Source organism: Sylvia atricapilla, chromosome 18 (genome assembly GCF_009819655.1).
Source record: "Sylvia atricapilla isolate bSylAtr1 chromosome 18, bSylAtr1.pri, whole genome shotgun sequence".
NCBI classification, from domain to species: domain Eukaryota; kingdom Metazoa; phylum Chordata; class Aves; order Passeriformes; family Sylviidae; genus Sylvia; species Sylvia atricapilla.
The window spans coordinates 4,452,626-4,465,763 of record NC_089157.1 but is presented as its reverse complement, the minus strand read 5'-3'; the positions used below and the strand labels follow the sequence as shown (position 1 = coordinate 4,465,763).

At 40.7% G+C, this 13,138-nt stretch overlaps 1 protein-coding gene across 1 annotated transcript in view; it reads right to left on the bottom strand.

Annotated features, from left to right (window-relative positions):
* Window positions 1-13,138, bottom strand: part of TBCD (tubulin folding cofactor D) — a 114,773-nt gene that overhangs the window by 15,355 nt on the left and 86,280 nt on the right. The window contains exons 27-32 of the mRNA XM_066332116.1: window positions 12,888-13,006; window positions 12,391-12,482; window positions 11,313-11,453; window positions 7,388-7,471; window positions 5,621-5,779; window positions 4,691-4,829 (exon numbers count right to left, since the gene is read on the bottom strand). Of these exons, the coding sequence (XP_066188213.1) occupies window positions 4,691-4,829; window positions 5,621-5,779; window positions 7,388-7,471; window positions 11,313-11,453; window positions 12,391-12,482; window positions 12,888-13,006 (734 nt within the window). The remainder of the gene's footprint in view (window positions 1-4,690; window positions 4,830-5,620; window positions 5,780-7,387; window positions 7,472-11,312; window positions 11,454-12,390; window positions 12,483-12,887; window positions 13,007-13,138) is intronic.

Sequence of the window (13,138 nt, the reverse complement as noted above, 5' to 3'; positions counted from 1 at the left end):
GGATGAGGATGAGAAAGGTCACAAGTGTCTTCCCAAAAGCAAATGAGAGGAATCTCTATTTAAACATTTTATCTAACAAAGCTCATATCAGTAACACTTACGGGTGCATCAGCACCCAAGACCAAGAAACATTTTGTTGGCTCAAAACTCTGAACTATTTTCCCAAAGCTTTAGCCTGCAAACAGCACAGCCCAGCAAACCTCGGAAGCAGAAGAGTCTGGAACCTTAACACTTTGTTTGAAACATCCAGGGCAGCATAGGAGCAGAAATATTTCTTTTAAAAGATCAAGCAATTTGGAGAAATTACTCAGTTATTCTGAGTTTTAGAATGACAGCCAAATGTCAGTAAAATCTGTACAAGGCAGCTACACTGAACTGAACCCAGTGTGGTTCTTTCACACTCCAAAAGCAACACTGCTGTGTGTCCCAGTGTGCCCAGTATAAACTGGGCCCTGACACTGAAAGGGCTTCACAGGATACACAACTGTAAGACAGATTTCCTGAAAATTCAAAACCTGCCTAATCATGATATACTATCCTTTAAAACATCTGTGTATTTAAGACTACTACAAACAAAGGAGAAATATTTTGTCCTAACACCTTCCAAGAGCAGAAATCAACCCCAAGGAGAAGAAATCCCATCTCAGAAAAAAAATCTTAGGTGGTGTCATTTTCTCTCCTATTCCTTTTGTCTCTTAAACTACCTCAGAGATCTCACACCTTTTTTTTTTTTTTTTTAAGGAAGCTGAACGATTCAGTGTTTTCTCTGCAGATCCAAACGACTTGAAAAGGCAAGAAAGGGCATGAATGTAAAGGGCAACAAGCACAGCTCCAGGTGGGGTGTGTAAGAACAAGGCAGAGCAGCAGGATATCAGAAACACTGGAGAATGAGGACAGCACAAGGAATTAACAATACAAAAGTACAGGTGTGGATAATCCATCATGTAACTGCTTGGGAGATTGAAAAATGAGGCATTTCCCCAATACTGGCAGAAACTCCAGCATAACAACATGACATGAGCAGGTTAAATCCTTATTTCCTCCTCAGGTGAACTCCTTTTGTCCCAACCTCAGTATCTGAGCTGTAATCTTAACTGCTCCTGAGTATTTGCAGAGAGGAATATTTCCAAATGTCTTCCTGGTCTATGCAGAACACAAATTCACACTACATCAAACGTGGGACATTTACCTTTCCCTGGGGTTCCACAAGGACTGGGAAAGGAAATTAGGAGGTTAATGGGCTGGAACTGGGACAACTTTGGATACAAATTTAAGAGGAGGTCTGAGAATGACCTTGTTCTTATGAAACAGCAAAAACAGGGTTTGCCTAGGCACGACCCCCCAACACTGAAGCCAAGAGAAGATCCTGCAGCAGCAGGAGATGCACAGTGCAGAGAACAGTGCTCAAAGGAACCCCTCACCTGATGAGAAACCAAGATTTAACCTCCTGAAACAGGGCACAAGGATGAGAACTCAGCTCCAGCACTGGCAGCTCTGGGCAGGTGCCTGGTGTGATTTCTACAAACCTTCGTGCAACTGTTCCCAGCCAGCTTGGCAAAACAGGTTATTTGCAGGTTATTTAGAGTCCTAAAATCAGTTTTGAGGCCACAGGCAGACTGGTATGGTCAAAAAGAGTGAACTAAGGCATCCAGTTTGTAACAGAGCATCTGTTACATCCAAAATCTCAGTACCCATCAGTGATTGAGACACCTGATCCACATCCAGGGGCTCTGGTTTGCACTTTGCAGCACTGATACCTTACATAAAGTAGGAATATCATAATTCACACTATTTTTTTTTTCTGTAAGAAAAGAATGCCTGGAATCATTCTCAAGTGTATTTTGCTCTTGAGCCAAACTCTCAGCCAAAAAAGAGGATTTGGGGCCTGTTTCTTCCACCAAATATGCATTGATTTGCATACAATTTGTCCCAGTAACCAGATGCTTTAGAATATCATCTACTAACATCCCAATATTTTTGTTTGTGAGATCAGTACAGCCCTGGTACTGCCTAGCAGGAACTTAAAGAGTTCAGAATACGTTGTTTCTTTTTTCTTTTTTTGTTTTAAAGGCTTTACTTACAATATCTAGACCATTTTAAAATGCAATTTTCACTCTATAGTGGGGAGGGGAAATCACGGGACATTCAGTGCTTCAAAAAAAAAAAATTGAATGTGATGTAGTTCAACAATAATGAAATTATATCAAAATTATATCCTGACCCCTGCAACTGCAGGGTTTGTGCACTGGAGAAAGACCAGCATTGTACATCTGATCTCCACAGACTGAGGGGTTTTATGCAGCCATAAGAAATATGCATCACTGTGGGCCAGATGTATAATTAGAAGATTCTTTTACACAGAGAAAGTGCCCTTTGAACCATGGTGATGGAGCAGAGTGCCAAATCCCACAGGGAATGACATCTTCTGTTTTCCCAGATTATTTCCAATGCTGGAGCTACAATTCTTCCAGCAGCCCCACTGCCACCAAAACACTTCAGAGACCCCACACGGCTCATTCCAGAAAATCTCTTTAAAAAGCCAAACAAAGAACTACTCTTGCTAAATATACTGCAGAGCAATTTTAGCTGCAGCCAAACTGCCACTGACCACGGAATTACAAGAGAGCCTTTCTCCTGTTAATTCCCTGAGATGACTAAAAGACAAACTGACATTTGAACTCAGATTATCTCGCAGTATATACAAGAATCTTCTTTCTGACTTCCACGTCCATGTGTGTATGTGCACAGATGTTTTTGAAGTGAGACAGGGAAGACAGTCACAAGAACACACACATTACTGCAAGAGCACATATTCCAATAATCCTTTTCCTCCATCCAAGATTTTAGAAAGCTGCTTCTTTCATATGGATTTAATAGGGTTGTTCTTAAAATTTTCTATCGGTGTTTTAAATCAGTCTCTGGGTATTGAGCAAAGAATGCAACAGGCTTTGACAGAGTTAGTTTGAATACCAGTCATTGTAGAACACATCAATTTTCATTTCTATATCACATTTTAGATATTAAAAGTAATTCACCACACACACACTCCCAAGTGTAAGTGCCCTCCCGTGCCTTTCTAACTGACTCAAGACAGAATTAGGTCATCTTCTTCCTAAAACCCTCGAGAATATTTTAGCCAGAACAAGCCTTTAGTGTTACAGAAAACTGGAGGATCACAGGAAAGTTAACATTTCACAATCACAGTTTGAGAACACTGCAGGTTTCCCTTAACACACTGGCAGATGGTAACAAGGGCAGGGAGATGGATGTAACTGTGAACTGTTCCAACTTTTCACAACTAAATGTAACCAGGGCTTTAAAAAAAAAAATGAATAAGAATTTTCCTCTGACCCCAGCTAGCAGCCAGAATGTCTGTTTCTCCAAAACTTTCCTCCTTTTTATACTTAGACAAATAACTTTGGTTTTGGTGGAGCCTCCTATAATTAACTGTGTTTGACTGAAAGTTGAATTTCATGTGCATGTTTGCTATTAAAGAAATCTGTTAAGAGTTACATTGTCTATCTGATAATTACTGTCACAAACCAACACACACATGTTTTCAAAGTTTTAAAATAGCCATTTTCATCTAATTAGTTGCCATTTTAGAAACATTTAAATGCTCAGAATTGGTTTAAATACAAGAGACTGCACACAGAGGGAATAAGAATACTCTGCTCCACCAGACCCAAAGGCTCACAGACATCTCTTGATCCCACGAGCAGAACCCACAGCACCAGACCAAAAACCACCACTGTGACTGACAAGGGGAAGCCATGGGAGACAAGCTCCAGGTGATTTTAACTCCTCCTTCCTGTGTGTGACCCGGCAGGAGCTGTTCCCACTCCACAAAAGCTGTTTTCCAGTACTTTTCACTTTTCTACCAGTTTTCTTAATTTGAGATGGAAATCTTAATTAGAAACACTCTTAACCACTGTTGGGGTGCTGACTCACAGCCTCCTCCTACTCCTCATGTTACAGGACCAGTGGGATTTAAAGACTTAACTGACAGTCCCAAATATTCTGTTACTGGTTTGATATTTCTCTGTGGTTTTATACTGAACCATGTCCTTACCCCTGAAATTGTCTTCTTGTGTTTTACATCTTTGACTACAACAAATCAAAAAACATTATAAGCCAAATATCTGGAAACTAAGGATTCTGAAACTACCAATATAAGGACAGAAGGATACACTAAAATGATAAGAAAGTAGGGAAAAAATTGGCAGCATAGTAGACTGCCAAAGCCAGTGATAAAGAGATTGTTCATGCCAGAAGAATGAAATAAGGATTGAAAAGCTCAGGGGACTGAGACAGACATTTGAATGATATTTCTTGGTAACGGAACTTCTGCCATTTCACTGGTATTTTAGTAGAAAATGTATCAAAAATAATTAAAAAAAAGAATCCTGTGCAACTGGCAACACCAACAGACAAGTAACAATTAATACAAATGAAGTGGCTTTCAGCTCATTTGAGAAGAGCAATCCCCTTGCACTCTGATCCCAGCTGGGAGAGTCAGCACAGGGCTGGGGTTTGTGGGGATGGACTCTCAGCTCATGCCAGGCCAGGAGAGGAGAAACAAAGCGCCCTCACTCCTCACTCCCTGTGCGCTCAGCACGTCGGGATAATGACCCTTCTCAAAGCAAAGGCAGGGAGCCCAGCAGGCCCAGAAGCAGAGTGGTGCCCTCACCGTGGTCTCAGTCAGTCCCCCCACAGACACGGAGAGCCCCAGCAGCACGTGGTACTGGTAGGCTGGCAGCCCCAGCAGCTGCGTGATGCGAGGAAAAGCCTCCGACGCCGCGTTCCAGTTCAGCGTCTCCTTCTCCCACCTGCAAGGGGATGGAAAAGAATCATCTTGTGTGGGTGCACTGCTCTGCTTCTCCCCACACTGCTCCTACACACCACTGAGGAAGGCCTCAGAATTACCTAGATATCAAAGCAAACACTGGTTTTTGAGTATATGAGGAAAATACAAATCACAGCTTCAGCCACTGCCAGCAAAGTGAAGGAATCTTCAAATCCTTGTTCTGATCCTTGTAAGATGTGAACTGCAGTTTCCTTTCCCCAGGCACTTTTGCCTACATTCAGAAAACAAGTTTCTTTCTGCACTTCCATTCTGTGCTCTCTCCCAGCAGCAGCTACTCAACAGCTGACCCAAGGACAGAGCTACCCCAGGAGAGGCCAACACACCCTCCCAGCACTGAGGATCAGCAGCCTCACAGACAGAGCACTTGGGGTCCCAGCAGGCTGAGGCTGTCCCAAACACAGAGCTGAATGCTCCTCACTCCCATCAGGTACCACAATCACCACTCAGGAATGAGTTGCTCTCAATCTTGTTTTAACTAGAAAGTCCATCTTGGAAAACTACTGCAACTAGAGCTTGGTGAAAACAATACAATTCATTAAAAACTTTCATTATGATCAATTTTTCCAGTTGAGGAAAAAAGTGTGTTCATGCATATTCATAGAACAATTCAATGAAATCCTGACAAACAACACCAAATATTCCTCCACACAGATACTGGGCAATAAAAAATTACATCAGGTTGCTTGGTTTAGGTGTAACTGTGTGCACTTATCTTTTACTTTCATTGATTTAGGATATTTTTCAATACCTTACCTTGGAAATATCCTCTCTAGCTCTTGTCGATGAGGGATGTGAGGAACTGGAGGATGGTCAAAGTGCAGAAGAGTGAGGAACACAGATCCTGCATGAGCTCGGAATTTATCTATTTTCTCAGCTGACTGTTGAGCCAGCCAGCACATAATCTGCTTGCAGCTATAAAGAAGAAAACAATTAATCAGAAAATTTAAGTAGTAGAATGTGTATTTAGATTTAAATTGTTTCAATTAAATGAATAAGAATGATCCTGCTAGGAAAGTATTCTGGTTTAACTCTTCAGAAAATGAACATAAAAGTGATTTAAGACATCCACGTGGTGACAGAATCTTGAGGCTTTATCTTCCACAGATCAATCAATCAAAAACCAGCATGACATTAATGTTACAGAGTATTTTATCCACCTTTTACATATACTGCCTCACATTTCATCCAAAAAGATAACAAAGTGCTTTATGGCTTGGCTGAACTGCTACATTTCAGATGGAAATAGAGCAGAACTTGGAGAAAAGCACATTTTGAAGTAGAAAAGTGCACATGTAGCAGAGGATAAGGTCTCTCCTATATCTCATATATCCCAAGTAAATCACTTCTTCAATTCTGGCCAGTTTTTACCAATATCCTATTTTGTTTATGTTCACAACTAAACTTTCAGCTACAGTACTGTGTCCCACAAGGCCCTTTACCCTTCAGAAAGGGCCATAATGATAGCAAAACCAGCTAAAATTCCTTCAGGCCTACACCAAGGCCCAGAATATTTAGAAAATGGGGTCCAGCTGGCAGGAATGCTTTCCTCAGTTCCACGTGGACAATCTGTGTATAAACAGACGAACAGGAGGAAGCCCCTGAAACTGGGCACTAGTGAGCAGTGTATTCTTGGAGAAGCCAGTGCTTTCCTTCCAGGTGTCCTTCAACATCTGGGTTTTTTGTTAATTAAAACCCAGATTTTGTTAATTAAAACCCAGACCACGTATATGTTTTACCTAATCATTGGCACACTGTGTCTACAAATACCACTATTAGGAGAGTTTTGCTGCAGCTCAAGCTATGTTTTAAAAATGGAACTTATTATTACATCTTTTATTATTAGGTGTATCATATAATGAAATTAAAAACTGAGAGCTCAGTGTAAATTATTTTTCTTTATTTCCTTACTAATAATTCTGCAAAGAAACTAATCCAAATCCATGCTCACATTTGGTCACATTCCAAATCAATGATGTGATGCTCTGGATAAATGGGCAGGTTTGCTTTCTGTTTCAGGGAACACTACTGGGAAGCACCACAGAGGTGGCAGGTTTAGCCCAAATCCCATAGCTGTGCTGCATTTCCATGGCGGGACTGCCACCCAGGTTCTCCCAACAAGGTCCTCCTCTCCTCCTTTCCTTTTACCTTTCCTTTGTCTTTTTCTTTCCTCTTCCCTTTTACCTTTCCTTTTTCTCCCCTGTCTTTTATGTTTCCTTTGGTTTTTTCCCTTTCTTTCCCCTTTCTTTTTTCTTTTCCCTCTCCTCTCCCTCCTTTCCTTTTACCTTTCCTTTTTCTCCCCTCCCTTTCCCCTTTCCTTTTTCCTTTTCTTTCCCCTTCCCTTTCCTTTGCTTTCCCAACCAGATTCAACACCCTCCACATCTGCACGGGCTTGACGCACTTCTGTCCAAGTCCTGTCCCACTCAATAAAGGAGTGAGCACAGAGTGTCCAGGCACTGATGCCTCCCTGCAGGGCCTGGCTGCAGTTCTGAGGGCTCAGCACAGCAGCAGCACAGTACATACATGTTGGCATGGATCAGCTCTGCCTCCTTCTGCACCAGCAGCAGCGTCACCTCCATCAAGCTGGTCATGGCAGCTTCACGCACCCTGCGAGACACACACAGATCAGAGGGGCTCCAGCAGCCTTCATTCCAACAAACACATCAGTCAGGTGAGAACACCAGCAAAAAATTCACCACAACAACGGCAATGACCTCTGGGAGCAGTTCCCATATTTTGGGAGGACAAGGAGTGCCCCCCTCAGTCCCATCCTGTAAAACAAAGCTGACACTGCACCGAGGGTCCAACAGTCACCCCTGCCTCAGCAGCCTGCTTTGGATTCCAGATGTCACCAGGCTTAGTCTTTATTTTAAGAAGGTTAAAGCTGATAATGATTAGTAATATTTCATGTGCAAGTGGATGTACTTAAATTTAAGTGCTCTGTCTGCTTCAAATTATTTTCTGAAAAGGCCAACCCACATTTTGACAGTCAGATATTGAACACTGTTAAGACTGTCACATTCTTGTGAATTTTTAAGCTTAAATATTTCCAACATTAAAAACAAGTTGTGACTCAAGGGTGGCTTAAATCTCTATGCTAAACAATAATTAATTTAATGAAATGTTTGACCAAAGTAACACTAAGTTGTGCTTGAAGTGAGTCTTATCTAGATAATGATCTGCTCCCTTCCTCTATCGTCTAGATACAATTAAAAAAAAAAAAAAGTAATTTCAATTAAAAAAACTAGTATGCTTGTTTTAAACCATATCTTGTCAATTCATGAGATTTTAGAAGTGGTTCTTTCCTTAAGACCAGGGTAATACCTCAGTGGGTTACACGACCCTGCACAAGACCAAGCCCAGCATGTTCACTACAGCAGTCACTCAGAGCAGTGTCATCCTTTCTCAGTAAGAGGTTTTTTTTTTAAAAGGGAAAAAAATATAAATATTTGAAAAGGCCTACCAGCCTTCTATGAAAAGAAATACTCCTCTTGCTGATACCCAACTTGAAAATAGTTGCAGGTGCAATCTAGAACTGGGTGGGACATTTACTATAATGGTAAAAAAGGTAAATTACATCATTTTTTCCAAAGCAGCTTAAAACAAGTCTGGCAGTCTTTCATCAGGGTTATGTTTTACTAGCTTTTTGTACCATATCTGACTTAGATATTCATGTCTAACACCCATAGACAGATCAGACATGTCCCAGCAAACAATCTCTCAAAAGAAAGGTAAAGTTTGCATATGCAGAGTCAAGTTGGTGAAACTTTCCCACAACTCTATTAAAGAAAGACAAAAATTACACAAAAAAGACAAGGTCTCTCCAGAGAAACAGCATTTCTCTCCATATCTTTCCATCTTATTCACTGGTTTAGAAGAAATAGAATGAGAAAGCACTGATATTTGAGAGGCCACAAAAGCCTTCAGCAGCCAAGAGTTTGCCATGAGAAAGGATCCCCCTTCCCCCTCTGATTTACATGTTTCTTAACTTGATTTTGACTGGAATTGCCCAAAGCAGCTAAAAAAAAAAAAATTATCTGGTGCTCAAAGCACATTTGAATTTTAATGGATGTTGGGAATTTAATTTCCTCAGGATTTCTTTGAAAGCACCACTATGTTTTGTTTTGTTTTGAAACGAACACACAGATGAAGGATAAACAACAGTTGTGGGGCACTGCAGTGGGAGCTCTCAGATGTGGAAGTTAAGTTGAATACCTAATTACACTCAGCCAGGTCCTCATCTTCAGTATCTCACCTGGCTTTGAAAACACAAAGCTCAGTGTCTCTTCCTTTTCTCTGCCTCCCCACCCTGTATTATTGCTCTTGCATTTTCTGTCAGCTACACCCAGCCCTGTCTTAGAGGCACATTCACCTCCCTCCTGCTTCTCTATTCAGCAGGGAAAGCCAAGCTCCTTCCCTGTGGCAGCTGGAATGACCTGCTCCTGATCCTCACTGGTTTGCATCCCTGTTTCCTCTTCTAAGGGAACATCCAACACCTCCTGATCTCTGATTTCCTGCCCTGTGTTACTATTTCCCTGCTGTACAATTTTACCAGCTGAGAAGCTGGATACCACTACAGGAAAGAGGGAAATTCCAAACCCACAAACCCCAACTAAGGCTGAGAGCAGTCTGCATTATTTGTGCCATGAACTTTCCCAACACGTCTGTAAATATTGCAGTGAAGTGCTAAAGGGACAAGGCTCAGCAGGAAAAGAAGTGCCCAACAAGGCACGAAGCACCTTTCCTCTGCTTTGTGCTGCAGGACTGACACTTCCCTTCCTGTACAAAGACAGAGAAGCTATTTCATACAAACTCTCTGCACAGGTATGACACAACCCACTCAAACACTCCACATGACTCAGCACTGTTGGACAAGAACTTCTTCAATAAGCTGGAAAAACAACAAACTGTTTTCAAGCAGCAGAATAATTTCTTACCAGTACTTTTCAGGCATTTGCCCATTCCTGCCTGGAATGTAACAAAAGCAGAGGCAGATACTAGACCTGAACTATCAATGGCTTGTTAATTTAAAATCCTGAACATACATCTCTGTACCCTGAGATACTCCATGCAGCTGCCAGACAGGTCAAATACATGTATTTTACCACTTCATTAGCATACCACACAAACACTATCACCCACAGCTTAAACGAGGCTGATTCTTTGTATCTAAGAGCAACATGTATCCGCACAGTTTCAAATTAAAATTATGGATTCAGACAGTAAAATTAAGTGGCCTTTCTAAAACCAGAATTTATTCAAAATCAACTGCCAACAAATAAAAGACAATTAAAATTACTTCATCACATTCATTGACAGAGTTTGGGGCTTCTCTATACTGAGTGTTACTGCTCTGAGGGTTTCACACAGCATCAAAAGTATTTTAAATCTGCAGATACTGGACTTGTTCCTGAATTAGGATAATTTAATGCTTTATTAACAAGTACTACTTCAGGCTGGGCATATTTTGCTCACAAATATGTGCAGAAAATTACCCTGACAGGAATATGTTTGGTTTTTAAGATCCATATTTCTATGCTGGGTAACTCCACAGGATGGCATGAATAACATGAACTCTTCATGATCTCTCCCATTCAAAGCTGGCAGGAACTTCCAATCAGTAAGTGCTGCCACATCCCCAATTAGAGCTTCTTTGGAAATGAAACAAACCCAAAGAAGGACATGAGCCTTTACAGTCATGAATTTTGAAATTGCCTTTCCACATCACTGTTCCTGAAGGAATACAGAGCATTCAGAGGGATGCAGTGTTACAGACTGAATCTTCTTTGTATATTTGGGGGACCTTAAAGACTGAGGAATGCCATGAAAATAAGTTTGCTGTAGACCAAGTATTACTAAGATCTTATTAGGTTTACTAAACTTATTAATGTACCTATGCTACAGATTTCACATCAGCAGACATATTACTATAGATTGATTTATTCTTGCAGCCTAATATCTGAAGTCATTGAACTGTTAAACTTACAAAAGATTCAGTGATGCTGCAGCACAACTGAGAGTTATTTCTCTCAACACGTTGTGCAGCTGCTCCCTCTCCTGGCAAAAAATCCCCACAAAAGGAATGTGCAGCAGGAGAGGTCAGGCAGGACCAAATGTGTTGCTTCAAATAAAGAGAAGTTTTGTTTTAAATCCTTGAATACATTCCTGGTATTCACTAAGAGGAAATAATGTCATCCAGAGAACCAGAAAAAGGCTTAACTTTGGTTTTAAACACACCAGTCTCCATATTCCCAAAGTCTGAGGAGGGATAACCAAAACTTGTCAGCCTCACCTTTCACTTTCTACTTCTCTTCCTGCCGTGCATTCCTAAACCCTACCCAGGCTCAGATGTCCAAAGGCTCGGAGCTCTTGTTTCTAAGAGGTTTTGCAAACCCATCAGGTTTTCATCAGACACCAAAGGTGGCCCTGGGTTTCAGCCCCACCTTACCATCCTCCAACATCCCCCCGGCTGTCGGTGGTGTAGTCGGTGACCCCCGCGAGCAGCGTGGCATAAATCTGATCAACGTTCTCCCTGCAGACATACTCCTGCTGGGAGCCATCTCCCTTCACACCCACTGTCTGGCAAACCCTTCAAAAAAACACAAAAAGAGGAAAAGAAGGGATGGAAGGTGAGATCAAGCTTTGTTATGTGTGGCTTAAAATCACTGTAACATCCACCACAGATGGAATGAGGAATATTTTCTGTGCTGTGTTTGACCTGAGGATTTCTGAGCAGGGTTTGGGTTCAAAGGAACACTGGCAAAGCTAAGATCTCAGCAGGGAAGGAGGCTGCTTTCACATCTATAACTCTGCAAAAAGGAACATGCTTCAGTATCTGTCAGCCTCTGAACCCTCCTCAAAATGAAGTCAGGAAGAAGAGCAAAGGCTAACACAACGTGCATTGAATTTAATATTAAACTTCTTTACCTTCTTTACACAGGGTTTTTAGCAGTGTAACAGTTTAAGAGCATAAAATATTAATGTATACTATTAACTATACTATGTATATAATGTAATATACAATGTAATGTAATATATAATATAAAAATGTATATACATATATAAACATGTATAATGTAATTATATGCTATGTATATAATGTAGACTATTAACTCTATAACACAAATACTGTGCACTGTGACATTCAAAGCAGGAAATATTCTTTTATTTAAAAGTCACAATTTCTTTAAATCAATTCAATTTTTTAAGGTTGTGGAAAAAACATTCTTCCTCCTCAGTAAAGCTCATTAAACTGCAGCCCATGAGAAAGGCAAACATTAAAATATACTCTAGGTAGTAAGTTAACTGATAAAAACCTGACAGCAAAATCAGAGCTGTAGTCCATAGTAGGTGTGTGGTAATCCTCTGAATCAAAAATAAATTGAGTAACTGATATGCAGTCAATATGTGTGTGTGTGACAGTATAATTGAATTCAAGACTCATGCTCCCAGCTCAATGAACAGGAGAAAGCTTCTACAGAAAGATTTAAAATTAGCCAAAAGCAGGGATGAAAAGAGAAACCTACTTTGCAATTGCTATTAAGGCATCTCTCCTGGATTCAGCAAAGCTCACGTTTTCAGGGGAAATTACTGTAACTTTTTTTAGACCTTCCAAAACCTGAAAAAATACGAAGATTGAGATATATTAATCCAAAGCATTTTTTACTATGCTAAATTTAGACATCATAGTAAAATGAGTTCAACCCTGTAGGAAAGAACCAAGCAGGCAGCAGAGTTTGAATTCTCAAATCCAAAACTGGCCTGCACACCTCTCACTTCCCTTGGACCAGTGTCCCATAGCAAAGGGATAATTCAACCTCTGGCTTTTCCATTAGCACTACTAAACATTAATTATCAGAAACTATGGCAAGCTCAACTTATGATGGTTTTCTGCACATTAGCATTCAAATCCCTTTGACAAAGACCTTTAATTATGATCATTACTATTTATTTGATTACTGTCACAGGTTTCACTCAAAATGCCTTGTGCCCTCTTCTCATCACAATGATCCTGTTTTCTCACCTGTTGGAGCCTGCCCTTCAGCAGAAATCTTGGAAGGGCCCCAAGAGCTCGTGAAAAGCCACAACGAATCATTTCCTCTGAGTTTTGTAGCTCTGAAACGTACTGTGTCACCAGCTCATCTGGAAAAAATACAATTGTAGCGTGAAGAGCAACCACCACATCATTATAATGTCATATTTGGCTAAAGAAATAAATAAGGAAATGATCCCCTAAATAAAACAGCTGGAAATTTTTGTAATTTGTTAAACTAA